The 14985-nt window shown below is 38.7% G+C and overlaps 1 protein-coding gene across 2 annotated transcripts in view; it reads right to left on the bottom strand.

Annotated features, from left to right (window-relative positions):
- Window positions 1-2251: 2251 nt before the first annotated feature.
- Window positions 2252-14985, bottom strand: part of Ppp4r3a (protein phosphatase 4 regulatory subunit 3A) — a 48577-nt gene continuing 35843 nt past the window's right edge. For both annotated transcript variants that reach the window (XM_036206181.1, XM_036206179.1), the window contains exons 10-15: window positions 14164-14322; window positions 8232-8401; window positions 7271-7413; window positions 5792-5982; window positions 5159-5388; window positions 2252-3613 (exon numbers count right to left, since the gene is read on the bottom strand). In XM_036206181.1, coding sequence (XP_036062074.1) covers window positions 3503-3613; window positions 5159-5388; window positions 5792-5982; window positions 7271-7413; window positions 8232-8401; window positions 14164-14322 — 1004 coding nt within the window. In that variant the 3' untranslated portion in view covers window positions 2252-3502. The remainder of the gene's footprint in view (window positions 3614-5158; window positions 5389-5791; window positions 5983-7270; window positions 7414-8231; window positions 8402-14163; window positions 14323-14985) is intronic.

Genomic DNA, 14985 nt, shown 5'->3' on the forward strand with positions numbered 1-14985 from the left:
TTTCCAGAGAGCCACAGGTAGGTAGGTTACTTGGTGTTAGGTGTTGAAGATACAAAGTTGAAACAAGACAGAGCTTTCCTTCAAGGAAGACAGGGTGTCTTGAGCAACAAAGATCAGAGAAATGTTCTGATGAAATTACATACAGGATCTGAGTACATCTGGGCAAGAAATAGCAACTAAACATAATCTACTGAAAACTACCAGGGTAGCATTTGTGGAAGCGTGGATGGAAAATGTTTCCTGGATTATAAAGATTTCATCACTTTGAGCCACAAGTTTTTTTTTTTTCTTTCCCCCTTTCCCTTTCCCTCCAAACACTACAAAATGAGCAAAAGAACTTATTGGTATCATTGAAGTGAAAAATAATTTATATTATATTCATACCAGCTACCAAGACTTGGGTTTAAGAGTGTGGATTCAGGGCTGGGTATGTAGCTCAGTGTACAGCATGCGCTTTGGGTACAAGAGTCCAGGGCTGAATTCCCAGAACATAAACAATACCGTGGCCTTTTAGTTAAACCGTCAACTTGAGGGCTGAGTATCTAGTAACTTCTGGCTAATGGTAGGTCTCCACCAGAAGTTCTTTTTGACTTAGTATGTAGCGAACCTTCATCGTTTGCACTAAGAGCTAAGAAAGCAATAATCTGAAGTGTGGCCAAAGGTTAACATAGATTTCTTTAACTAGATTTATGAAGTGATGAGTCTGTCCTCTGTCCAAGCATTCCTAGAATATCAAAGTGCCCCAAAAATCATTCTGAAAAGTCAGAAAGTTCATGAGTTCAGCTAGAGATGCTTAAAAAACATGTTTAAGTCACCATTAGTTAACACAAAATGTTCTAAGTAACAGTAAAGAGAGTATTTGACTTAGACCTTATTCCTGTCTCTGTATAAACAAGTTGATTCAAGTATGGTGGGCACACACACTAGCATCTTTTTTTTTTTTTTTAAAGACTTATTTGCATGTATGCCTGCACACCAGAAGAGGGAGGGCATCAGATCCCATTATAGATGGTTAGGGGCCACCATGTGGTTGCTAGGAATTAAACTCAGGACCTCTGGAAGAACAGCCAGCAGCACTCTTAACTGCTGAGCCCTCTCCAGCCCAACACTCTAGTATTATAAGAGGCAGAGGCAGGTGGACCTCTGTAACTCCAGTTTACATACTGAGTTCCAAACAGCCAAGGACACAGTGAGACTTACTCAAAAAAATAACACACACACAAAACAAGATAGGTGTTAATTTCAATTAACAGTCAGCATTTCTGACTCAGAAATAGCACTAACTGCATGTTGGTGCAATGATCCCAGCACTCAGGAGGAAGAGCTAGGACTGCTCCGAGCTAGCTAGTTTAAGGCCAGTGTGGTCTAAATAGTGAGTTCTAAGCCAGCTAGTCATAGAGCTAGGTCCTGTCTCAAAAGATCAAAAAGAGGGCTGGAGAGAGGCTTAGTGGTTACACAAAACTGTTATTCTTACAGATGACCAGGATTTGCTTCCCAGTAAACTACTTGCTTGCTTACAACCATCTGTAACTCCAGGTCCAGAGAATCTGACTTCTGCCCTCCCCAGGCACTGCAGAAATATAGAACTTTTGTTTTTTTTAAGAGAGGGTTTCTGTGTGGCCCTGGCTGTCTAGGAACTCACTTTGTAGACCAAGGTGGCATTGAATGCACGAGATCCACCTGCCTCTGCTTCTAGAGTGCTGAGATTAAAGAAGTCTGCAGCTATCACCTGGACAAAATGTAAATCTTTTTTAAAAAGCAGATCTATAGTGAAATGAATTAAATTTTTAAAATTTATTATATTCTAAAGTTTCTTCTTACAGTGTTACTCAAACTCAAAGGTTCACCTGCCTCAGCTTCCCAAATGCTGGGATTATATGCACTACCATGCCCAATAATAGTCTCAAGCTCTTGGTCTTACTAAGGAATAAAGCAGCAAAGACAAGCACTAACTGCTTGGCTGGGTACTCCAGTATATCCACAATTATATCCTTTTCTGGGTAGGAAATTTTACTCATTTGCAACTATAAAGTTCCATTTTTTTCCACTTTAAAAAAGTGAGGGTTTTGGAACCCTGACCTCATTTCCTTGAAATCTTATTATATCTAACAATAAAGATCCTATTCAAGAACACATTTTTCAGGTAGTAATGGAGCTGAAAATGAAAGCTGTCCCAACCCACTCTACCACTAAGCTACACCCCCAGACCCCAAAACACTGTCTTAATAAGGTGCCACATAATGCTCCTTGGGTGTTTTAGGTATCACCACTTACAGCTTAAACTGGTATTCCAAAGGGCATATGTTAAAAAAAAGAAAGAAAAGAAACATACAATTAATACAATTTCTCTTACTCTTCACTTTTCTTTTTATTATTCAAAAGTCAAGTATTACTTTTAAATCATCCATCCTCAATTTTGATTTAATGTACCGTCATTTCTCCAAGATATGAAATTTCTGAATCTCTTTGGAATACTAATTTCATGTTTCTAGGTTTAACAAAACTGTCCAAGTTTTAAATTCCATTCTATTTCCCTGAAATCTCAAGACAGATGCTGATGCAAATTTAATATAAAATATTTAGTCACAAAATAGTATTGCTTTTTTATGCACATAGTTGTAAGATTACTTTGCTTTTGTCAATAAAAACTATACCATCTTTCATAAAACTCTAAACAAATTAAGAACTGTGATGTAGAACACAAATTACACATGTAAAGCAGGTGCCAGCACAATTAGGCTATATTACATCAAAAATGTTTTAATGGTCCCAAATATATATATTCAACAACTAATCATACACTCAGGGGGAGAAAAAACAAACAAACTGAAACAAAAAAGAAAAATTATGACACAAATGACCACACCTAGAATTCCACTCAATCTTTAATCAAGTAGGGACAAATCCCCACCTTAAAAAAAAAAAAAAAAAAAAAAAAAAAATCTGCAGTTTGAAGGGCAAAGGGAACAGATTAAAAAAAGAGGATACTTTATTTTGCCCCTCCCCCACAGAGGTTTTCCAAACCTGTTGTAGCTTGACTAAAATGTTCAGAATGTACGGTTTTAAAGGCAGGTCTCTTTAAACAAAGAAACTGCTGGCATTCTTTACTAGTGAGGAACTATGGCAGAAAGACCCATTCTTCTAATGTCTCAAACATGGTCCAAGAAAGCAAGTTCTGATTGTAGCAACTGACCAGTCAATCCAGAGTTCCACTGACAAAACCCCTGCCCTGTTGGCTTTTGATTTCCATTTCCTTCCCTGAGAAAAGGGCAATGTGTGGTCCAAGCTGGAGAGCTCACAGGCTTATGTCTTCCCCCTAACTGCACGGCATCCCCCTCCTCCTGCTCCATTGAATTGGCACTTGATGAGCAGAAGTCCAGTGTGTCGCTGATTTGTGTCAGTCACTCACAAGAGACCACTGCACTTTGATGTGGATTTTGTAGGGGGGAGGGGTAAAGAACCAGTTTTGTCAACAGGTACTGATCACAGGCAGTTGCTAATATTAGGACTCAAATTTTGCTTTCTTTGACAGTGGTAGCGTGTCTTCCTTGTCTTCATCCTCATCATCATCTTCATCATCATCGGGATAATCTACCAGACCCACGAGTCCTCCCTGTTCAGAAATAAGGATTATTCAAAGAAAAAACACTGCATTTGAAAATACCTGTGTTAAGCCCATAAAAAGTATAAACCTAATGGCAGCATGCTAAAAGCCATTATTTTTATGTATATTTTATTTTATTTATTTTGGTTTTTCGAGACAGGGTTTCTCTGTACAGTTTGGTGCCTGTCCTGGATCTTGCTCTGTAGACCAGACTGGCGTCTAACCCAGAGATCCACCTGGCTCTGCCTCCTGAGTTATGGGATTAAAGGCGTGCGCCACCACCGCCCGGCTTATGTATATTTTAAATGTTCATATTTAAGGTTCTTTTAAGCCATTTAAAATTAAAACAGCAACAACAAAAAATTACACACTATTAGAAAACCACCCAGTTAAAAAGTATCACTGAGAAATGGCTTATGACTAACAGTTTTTAAATGGCACTGGGGACTGAACCATATACTACTGCTACACACCCAGCATTCATTTTTGAGCCAGGGTCTCACTTAAGTTGCCCAGGCAGGCCCTGAACTAGCAATCTTCTTTTCTCAGTCTCCAAAGGAGCTAGGATTATTGGCCTGCACTACAATGCCTGGCTCAAATTTACTTTAAAATAAAGTCTAAAATGGTATCAAAATGCAGAAGACAGACCACTCAAAATGGAGGCAGATAGGAAGTAGTTTTAAGACCTCTCTGTCATTCTCTCTCTCTTTTGGATTTCCTTTGCAGCCTACTTCTCCAACCCTTACAGTACAATTTGGCTATGAAAATCCATAGTACTCTACTCTCAGCCTATGTCTTCATCTCAACATCTCTGACTCAGCCTTAGCCTCAAGGGATCTCCTGACAGTGTCAAAGAAATGAGACTGTGGGATCAGTGAGATCGCACCAGGTAAGGGGACTTTCTACCAACCCAATGACTTAAGCTTGATCCACATGGTGGAAGGGAGAGTTGATTCAAGTTGCTCTCTGACCCCCACATGTGCTGTGGTATGTCCACACACACAAATGTATTTTTAAAAAAGAACAAAAGAGATTGGATGGCACTATGAATTTTTTAATTAGTCTGGTCTAATTGCTATTCATTTTATGTACATCGGGGGAAGGCATGCTGAAGTAGCAAAAGCCACCAAAATAAATGCTTTTATTAAAGAGATGTTGTCTACATATTTAGTATCAAAATTTTATTCCTTCTTTTATGAGAGGTTAGTGATAGTAGTTAGTTAACCTAAAAACAAAAAAACAAAACCAATCAAACAACAAACAGAAAACTCCTGCTTCCCCTCCCAAGTTTTGAGGTGGTTTCTAATTGGGAAAGGAAATAAAGTTTATGAACTTGTAATTCCTAAGTGGAAAACATGAGAAAGAGACTGAGTTTTGCACTGGACACGTTGATGTGAGTGAGTTCAGGTAGTGGTTGTGATGAGGTCTCACCCTCTAGTCCACAGCATTTAGCTAATTCCAGAGGAGAGAAGCAAAGAGTGAGTGAAAGGTGCACTGACCACTGAGAAAACTTAAAGCATGGCAGAGAAGGATCAGCACGGGGGAGAAGGGTACCTTGGTGGTAATAGCTGCCGTCTGAGATGTACTCTTAGGGACGGATCCAGGAGAGCCCGGAGAGCCTGGGGACCCAGGTGACCCTGGAGAGCCAGGCAGGCTTGCTGCCGAAGACTGGCTGCTGAGGTTAGTCTTTGTCCCACTAGACAGGGAGAGTTTGAAACTTGGGCTCTGTCGTCCTCCAGAAAGATTAGTTTTCAGAAGCACCTCCTTTTCTTCACTTTCTTTCACTAAAAAGGAGAGTGTAAAATAATTGTCACTCATTGGTTTTGAATTCCTCCAAATGAAGTGACACTAAAAAACAATGAACCAGCTGACTTCTTTGCTCAGGAGCAACTCTGATGTCCAGCCTGTGAACAAAGCCTATCCAAGTACGAAATGCTATTATCCAGCAAATTTTACAGTGCCCAAGTATGACCTTCGGTATCACATTTAGCATTTGTACCCTCCATCAAACTATTTTCTTAAACTAGGAGAAAACAGCATACACCTTCACACAGTCAGCAATTCAGCCATGTCCTGTAGGTCTCTGAATTGTTACCTTATGTTCTGAGTAGCTACTAATCATTTTCTCAAGAAATAAAGACCTGGGCTGAGGGCACCTCACTTTCCCTTGCCCCTGTTTCAACATACATTTCTTCCTCTCCATGAATTTACTTATTGGATCCATGATGTCATCATCATTCTTAGTTTTGTCAGACGGAGACACCACAGCTTCTCCATCTTCCATGTCATCTTCATCTGTGTTAAACCACATCTCTTCTTCATCTTCTAGAGTTCTGGCATCTCGTCGATATCGATGATTCCTCAAGATGGATCGCATGCTATGAGAAAATGGAAGGCTGTAAAGGGATTGAGGTAAACAAGGTACTGGGCCTGATCCCTGACACCACCAAAACCAAATACCAATTCACACTGGAACAAATGCATAAGTAAAAGACAGACTGTATCAAATCTGATATAAGCTGGTATACTCAAACTTCATATTTCTAAAATACTTTTTATGGCTCAATTATTAAACCTGTTAACATTGGGAGTTAAGTATTTATTGCACAGATTATAAGCCATACTAAAAAGGCTAGAAATGGCACAGTAGTTAGGAGCTGTGTTCAATTCTCAGCACCCAACAGCAGCTCACAATCATTTGTATCTCCACTCCCAGTGGATCCAACACCTTCTTCTGTCCTCTATGGCTATCAAGCATACACCTGGTAGGTACACAGATATACATGCAGACAACCATATATATATTAAGAAATTAATGGGACTGGGTGGTGGTGGTGCACGCCTTTAATCCCAGGACTTGAGAGGCAGAGGCAGGCGGATCTCTGTGAGTTGAGGCCAGCATGGTCTACAAAGCAAGTTCCAGGGACTGTTACACAGAGAAATTTATCTTGAAAACCAAACCAACAAAACAAAATTAATGGGGGGGGGGGGGGGGAACAACAACCCAAGTCTAGTTATTTAGGAAGGTACATGGTATTTTAAATAATCTATACTTAAAAAAAATCAACTAAGATAACATTTTGATCATGTAAAACTTCACTGCTGTATCAGTTTATATTGGTGTCTGAAGATCTTACTTTCAGAAACAAACAAAACTAACACAATCATGCAAACAGCTTAGAGAGTAAAGGTATGTTCTACTAAGTAGGACAAACCTGAGTTTGAGCCCCAGAACCCACATGCTGGAGGAAGAGAACTAACTCCTGCAAGTTATCCTGAAGCAATCCTCTGTCCCACCCTCCCCATCACAGCATACATGTGTGTGAACACGCATGCATGCCTAAAAAGTGTTGAAGAAAAAGAAGACAAGGGCAATTCCTCCGCATGTCTTCTCCTCTTCTCTCTACGGCCAACTCAAATACTGCCAAGAAAGCCAACACCGCCGGGCGGTGGTGGCACACACCTGTAATCCCAGCACTCGGGAGGCAGAGGCAGGCGGATCTCTGTGAGTTCAAGGCCAGCCTGATCTACAAATCAAATTCCAGGACAGCCTCCAAAGCTACAGAGAAACCCTGTCTTGAACTCCACCCCCCCACCCCAAAAGAAAGTCAGTACCACGCAATCTACTGCTGAACCAAGAACATGTTCAAATATGTAGTAACTTACCTGTCCAGTTTGGGGTTGTCTTGCCTTTCTCTTTGTTGTTCAAACCTCAATTTTAATCCTTTAAAAGTTTGCACATAATCTACATCTTCTAGTGCTTTCCAATAATTTTCAATCACATGGGCAGTTAATGATTTTATATCTTCCTACAGAAAAGAATTGTAATGAAATAAATCAGATCCAAAAATACCACTTTAACCAGATAAAATGAGGCTTTACTGTAGTAATTCCTAAGACTCACCAAAAGTTTAATTTCATAAAGTTAGCATACAATTTAAAAGACAGTCAAACAATGAAAACAGGAACAACATGTGCTATATGTACTGGCTCCTTCAATAGTCTTTTGGTGTATCTGGGAAATGTCCACAGGTGTTCCCGGAGTGTATGTCCAAGCCTACTCTAGTGATTCTGGTCCCCAAGACTGGATACAGCGGCACACACCTGCAATCCCAGCACTTAGAAGGCTTGAGGCAGGAGAATGGTCATGAGATTGAGGGTAGCCTGAACTGTAGAGCAAGACCCACCCTAATCTTAAAAACATACTAAACAACAGAAAAAGTGAAGTTCTAGAGATGGACTTCTGTGGCAGTTGTGCAGTAACATAAAAATACTACCCTTAGAGGATATTATTTTGGAATAATGAAAATGGCAAGCATGAAAAGTTTTATATGTCTCACCACAATTCTTTCTTTTGTTTGAGACAGGGTTTGAAGAGTACTAGGACTACACATTGAGCCACCACAGCCAGCATATTTATCACAGCTCTATAAAGCATGCCAGATAGTTTTGCACACCTATTATTTGGGGTTTTTTTATAGGTCTAAATGCAATTACTCTTACGTTTTTGGTAGTATGGTTCTTTAAAAAAAAAAAAAAAAATCTCTCCACACACTCAAGACAAAAGACAGATACTCAAGTTTCTCAATTTAAAACTAAAATCCTAATGTAAGAAGACAGAACCTACCACTCTAATAAATTCAAACATTTCTATTATGGCGGAGTTCATCAGATTGTAACGAGATCCATTGTTGAGAAATGCTTTGACTACAGGTTCAAATAAAAAACTTTTCATTATGTAGCGGTTATAAAATTCATCTTTTAATCCAATGATTTTTCTCTTAAATCGGAGGGCACCTGAAACACAGAGGTATTGCTGTTTAATGTTCTACATCTTGGAGTCAACAAACATCAGAACTTATGAACAGATAGCAGTATTCTCCATTCTTATCTGGGTGCAGGTATGTGAACGTGAACACAGGGATCTTAAAGTGCTGTAAGAAAAGGCATTCTCAAACAGTGTGTGTTGGTAGGTTGTGGAAATCATACCTATAATTCCAACACTTGGGAGGCTGAGGTGGGAGGACTGTTTAGAGTTCAAGGCCAGTGGGGGCTACGTAGTGAGATCTAGGACACCCTGGGCTATGATGTGAGACTGCCCCCCACCTCCCACACACAAAAAGGTAGTGTATGTTATCATAGAACACAAGTCTTAGAAAGCCAGAAAAGTGCTGGTAATACATCAATCACTATTGGCCAAAATGAAGTTTATAGCTAAGGTAAGGAATGAGATTACCATGTTACTTAAGGGGACAATATTTTCATTATACCACTTTGAATACATTTTAAATCACCTAAAAGGAAAATAAAAGCATTTTTTTTAGGGCAATCCACTGTACTGTAATTTGATTTTCAAATTTAATACTTACTATTTTATAGAGTTCATGGATTTATGGTTTATTTGTAAATGTGGTTAAAAAAAGACAACAAACCACAAAAATCTGCATGCCCCAAAAATTGCCTTCCCATGGTTTAGATATAAATGTAGGTTGTTTTAAAATTCGGTCCTCTACTCTCATTGCAGCGAGTATGCTTTTTAATTTTCCCTTTAATAATTAGGCTTTAACTTACAGATTAGTAGATATATATTTGCATCTTGAGGTATGGGGAGTTACTTAAGTCACCATTCATCAAGATCCAAATATACTCAGACAGCTAGACTTCAGCAAAACCCTCTTTAACCTATATGGAATTATCAGTAAGTTAATGCCCCAATTACTGTAAACAGTTCAAAAAAGCATACTCACTTCACGCAGTCACATCGTCTTCGGTTGGCAAGATTAAATATTGTGTTTGTATTTTGGTTTCTTTGGAGATCATGGAAGTGGCTCGTTAAATTGCCAATTTGTTATTAATCAAGTCCTTCATGAGCAGGTAGCCAGGCAACCATGCTGACACGGTTTCTGGGTGGGAAGGCAGAGGAGTAAAGCAGCTCAATTTTTCTTTAGTTGGCACAAAGAGGTCCACAAGTGAATGCCCAATTAGGTACAGTTGGTTAGAAACTGCCCTAACAATCCAACGTATTTAAGAGTGTATCTTCATAAAGAAACACTCTGGGCAGGGAGTTTCAAAATAGTTTAAAGAGTAATAACTGCGTTTTATTTTTAATCTACTGAAAAATGTAACAACGTAAGTATGGTGAAGACATTTTAAGCAGTAAGAGGCATTGTTCTGTGTGGTAAGTGAAGGCTGACAAGGGTTATTTCTAAAACAGTGAACGCTCTTGTTTTGGGTTGGCTGGCAAAAGAACTTAAGTGAGACAGTTCCACTCGTTTAGACAAAAATTAACACTTAAAAATGCTAATATGTAAAATGTTAAACTTTCAAAAAGCAAGAACTATTATTCTTAGATTTGGTAATCTAACTCTGCAGGCTTTGTGGAGACTTGTGTCCTATCAAAACATCACATTAACCCTGATGCTACATATGCAATTCCTAGGTATGGGGAAAGAATCTACCTTCCCAGAATTCAATGAGGCCAGGACATGCAGATGACACCCTTAACTCCTTAAAAGCACATCTTCCCAGAAAGTGCTGATGTAGACAGAGGGTAGGTCTAGGTGGTTTATTTATTTATTTATTTGCCTCTCTCTCTTATTTCCATTTGTCCTGATTTACATCAATAAGTATTTGTTTAAAATCACCCCCGCATCAAAAATATCCAAATACTATTATTATTCTTTGCTACTGAACAGGAAGTTGTTTTCCACATTTTATCAGTCAATTCTATAAAGTCCAGTCATTCAAAGAAGATTAGAGAAAGCTCCTAGTTATGCCTAATTGGCATAACCAAAGCATTTTCAACGTAATGTGCACTCTGGTTCCACTCACAAAGGCACTAATCTTTATCGTAACAGGCCAGGATTCTCTTGTGTTCAGTTTTAATGACTTTTTTTTTTTTCCTAAATTTTTATTTTCTGGAGCTGAGGACCGAACCCAGGGCCTTGTGCTTGCTAGGCAAGCACTCTACCACTGAGCTAAATCCCAACCCGGACTTTTTTTTGGTTGTACATAACATGAAATTTCATAGAGTAAGTCTGAGACTCATTACCACACGTGGAACTAATAATAGAAGCAGGCTTTGTAGCAAAAGCCTGCTCCCCTTCTATTGATGCTGGGGATTGAAGCCAGGACCTCACGATGTTAGCATGTCAGGTAAGCACTCTACCACTGAGCTGCCTCTGACCCTACAATAAAGCTTTAAAAGACATTCACTCTTTTTATGGAGTTCTGTTTCTGTTCTCCATTTACTTAAGTGTGGGACAGGGAATGTATGTGCCATAGCTCATATGTGGAGGTCAGACAAGAGCTTTTAGGAGTTTGGTCTTCTCTCACCATAGTAAGCTTAAGGGACCAAACTTAGCAGCAAGCTGCTTCTATCCACCAATCTATCTCCCAGCCTGAATTCAACACTTTTTTAACAACAATACCTAGTCAACATAAAAGTACCCAACGTCTTAAAAGGCACAGTACATAGATGAATGGAACTTGTTATCTATCTTGTATTCATTTTAGAAAGGACCGTGGATCTTACCTATAGACTTGCTTAGTTATATTTAAAAATGATAAATACTAATTAAAAAGCAACACATAAAATATAGAATTCCTGGGGCTGGAGAGATGGCTCAAAAGTTAAGAGCACTGGCTGCTCTTCTGGAGGTCCTGAGTTCAATTCCCATATGCTGGCTCATAACCATCTATAACTATTGTCTCTTTTACTTAGTGTGTATTTAACTTATAAAATTCTCTCTGCAATAGTATATCTAACTTTTCATTTCAATGCATACTTTTCTCAGAAGAACCACAAATCATTGGTTTGGAGAAAGGGTTTCTCCATGTAGCTCTGGGTGTCCTGGAACTCACTCTGTAGACCAGGTTGGCCTTGAACTCAGAGATCCACCTGCTCCTATGTGCTGGGATTAAAGGTGTGTGCCACCACTACCCAGCTTAAAACTAGTCTTTATAAAAGAATTATTACTGATGACTGCTATTGTCAGAGATGCTCTCATCCTGAAGTCTGGGACTAGAGGCCCACTGAGTTAGGTTTCAAAGTAACTTCTCCCAGTTATAAAATACGTATAGAATATACCTAAGATAGAATAGCAGTTTCCAGTATGATCTTCATCATGTAAATGATTCTTTACGAAGTTCTTAGTAGATTACAATAAATTCCTTTTACAATACTAAAAGCAAAAAAGACAAAGGAAATGCCTAAACTTTTTTTCTAGGCCTTTTCTTTTAGCTTCCATGTCCTGATATTTTCTAGGTGGACTCAAGTTTCTCATCTATAACAAAACACACTGCCATCCTATACTTACCATTTTAATCACACATTCAATTAACAATGTCACTTTCTCTTATGAACAAGACAATTCAAGTTAACACCTCTGTGAAAACTTCCTAATCTGATTCACCTAGAACAAGTTGTATTTTGATTTTCACACGACACTCTCCTAAAAACTATGAAAACAAAACTACTAATTATAAATGCCATGCCATTAACTGTAGACTTACCTTAGTTTGAGAGGATAAATATATAAAGATGTGCATCTTAGAGTCAATGAAATATAATAGTAGTTTGTGTTTAATCCCCCCCCCCCCCCCCCCAGACAGGTTCTCTTTATGTAGCTACTACTAGCCTTGAATTCACAGAGACACGTCTGGTCTGTCTTTGGAATACCAGGAGCTACAGGTTGAGTCGCCATATCTGGCTATTTTCTTTGTTGAAATAAAACTATTTAAACTTATCTGTTTCATTTCCCAAACTCCTTTCCCCACATATATACAAAACTCTTTATGGTGACTTGAAAGAACTTGGCCTTGGTAGTATCACCTCTCCTATGGTAAGTATATGGAGAAATGTTTTTATGTGTACTATGTTCTGCCTGCATGTATGCCTCTATATCATATGTGTGCCTGGTACCTGTGGAGGCCAGAAGAGGGCATCAGATTGCATTCTAACTGGAGAAAAGTCAGTAATGAATTGTCACATAGGTGCTGGGAATCAAACTCAGGTTCTCTGGAAGACCATCCAGTGTTCTTAACCAGTGAGTCACCTTTCTAACCCCTTAAAACCCTTCTTTGTATGTGCCAAGCTCACTGGTGGAAGATGATTTATTTGCTACAGTCCTCAGAAAGTTTCATTAGTAATACTGAAGCTATGACTAAAGTAAAATTTAGTATTCTGAGTGTTCACTGCAAAGTCAATGAATCCAATATCCTCTTCAGGTTGTAAAAAGATATTCCAAACTCACGTATTTATCACAAATGTGTCAAGTAAAGAAACATGACAAGTGGAAACCTAAATAAAACATGAAGCCTTAAAACAACAAAACCCAACTTACCTTTAAAAGCCAACTGGCAAGTTACTTGACAGTAAGCATCTCAGCCACCAGTATTTCTAAATTTGGTCAGTCAACTGACCAATAACTACAGTTTAGATATGCAAACTCATTACCTAAGAAGTCTGGCTACAAGATAAGATTTATGTACTTTTTGTATATGAGTACTCTGTATGTATGCACAACAGAAGAGGGCATCAGATTCCATTACAGATGGTTATGAACCACCATGTGGGTACTGCAAATTGAACTCAGGACCTCTGGAAGAGCGCCCAGTGCTCTTAACCACTGAGCCATCTCTTAGGTCCAATAAATAATTCCCCCCACCCAGACAGGTTTTCTCTGTAACAGCTCTGGCTGTCCTGGAATTGATTTGTAGATCAGGCTGGCCCTTGAACTCAGAGATCCTGCTGCTTCTGTCTGTGATTAAAGGTGTATACCACCACCACCCAGATTAACCTACTTTTAATTTAAAAGTATGTTTTACTATAATAAACTGAGGTCTTAACACTGTGAATGTCAGCTTTAAAAAAAGTATAACTAAGACTAATCTTTAAAAAAAAAAAAAGAAGAATCTTGTTAAAATTTTCCTATTGCTTTTGGGCTAGGGATGTAATGTACTGGTCAAGGTATTGGGCTCAATTCCTAGCACCATGCACAGAAACAAAAATCTCTATGTGTAAAGCTAGGAATAGTAGCTTGCTCCTGTAACCTCAGCACTCAGTTGAGGCATGAGGACTGCTGTGAGCTTAAAGCCATTTTGGGCTGCAGAATGATTATTTATAAAAGAGATAAAACAACAAAACACACATAGAGAAAGTAAAGAAAATTATCTGTAGCTATGAAATAGTTCCCTAACTTTCTCCATAAAGATCCACATGTACATATTTCAGGCTCTATGAGATACATATAGTCTCTGTAGTATTGTTTATCTTTTATTAACCATCTTTCAGTTTGTAAGCTATACAAAAGATAGGCTGCTGGTAGTCTGGTTAAACTGTAGTTACTTACCACTTGAACTGGCAGATACCTTCTAGCCACTCCACTTTGCATGAACACCTGCCAAACTACATCACAGGGAGCAGAGCTTGTATTAAGATCCTAGGTCCCCTGACAACCCCCAGCCCCCCAAGTTGGTCACGTTCTCAGCAATGAGCTTTAAAGCTACAAACAGGATAATATAGAAAGATAATAAATAATTCTCTAAGAAGCACTTACATAATGCCAAGAAAGCATGCTTGGAGGCCATAAGAACTAACACTCTGCGAAGGATGTCCTTGTTGATAATATAGTTCTTTATGTGGTAGGTATGGTGCTCCACACAAAATGTTAGCAACTCCAATACAAGTGCCAGTAACTGTGCAGTTTGAAAATCATCTAGAATAAGCAAAACATGATCAGATGTACGCTGAGCAGACAATAAAGTCTAAGAAATGACACCACAGACCTTGACATCTTTGATGTCATCTGTCTTCTTCCACTAACTTCACTGTGCCCTGTGCTTTCTTCACGACTCACAGTGCACTCCTAACACAACTATCATTTCTGATAAATCTTTACTCTTTAAAGCCAGCAAGTCTCTAAGTATTTCATTTTCTTCATTCCTATCACTTAGCCCCCACAGAATATGGCAAAATCCCTTCTACAAGTTCTTAGTAAATAATGGGTGGCTTGAACGTGTAAACTTGGAAGCAGACCTCAAATTTTACCAAATACAAAGAAATACAGAAAGAAGCAAAAGGACATTTCAAAATTTGATTTCTAGAGTCACACAAGAGTTCATCTAAACACAACTTTAATCCTAGCACTGGGGAGGCAGAGGCCTGTATGTTCAAGGCCAGCCTGGTCCACATAGTGAGTCAGGGCTATGTAAAGAAACTTTCTTAAGGGGAAAAAAAATAAAATAAAAAGAATAAACATTTATTTAGTACATCAACACTACTACAGTTTCTACTAGTGCCATGAATTATACTATTAATAGAGTATGCTTTAAAATAAACATACTACATTGTGAATTTATAAGGAAAAATAAAGTATGGA

This window comes from Onychomys torridus, chromosome 14, assembly GCF_903995425.1.
Source record: "Onychomys torridus chromosome 14, mOncTor1.1, whole genome shotgun sequence".
NCBI lineage: Eukaryota > Metazoa > Chordata > Mammalia > Rodentia > Cricetidae > Onychomys > Onychomys torridus.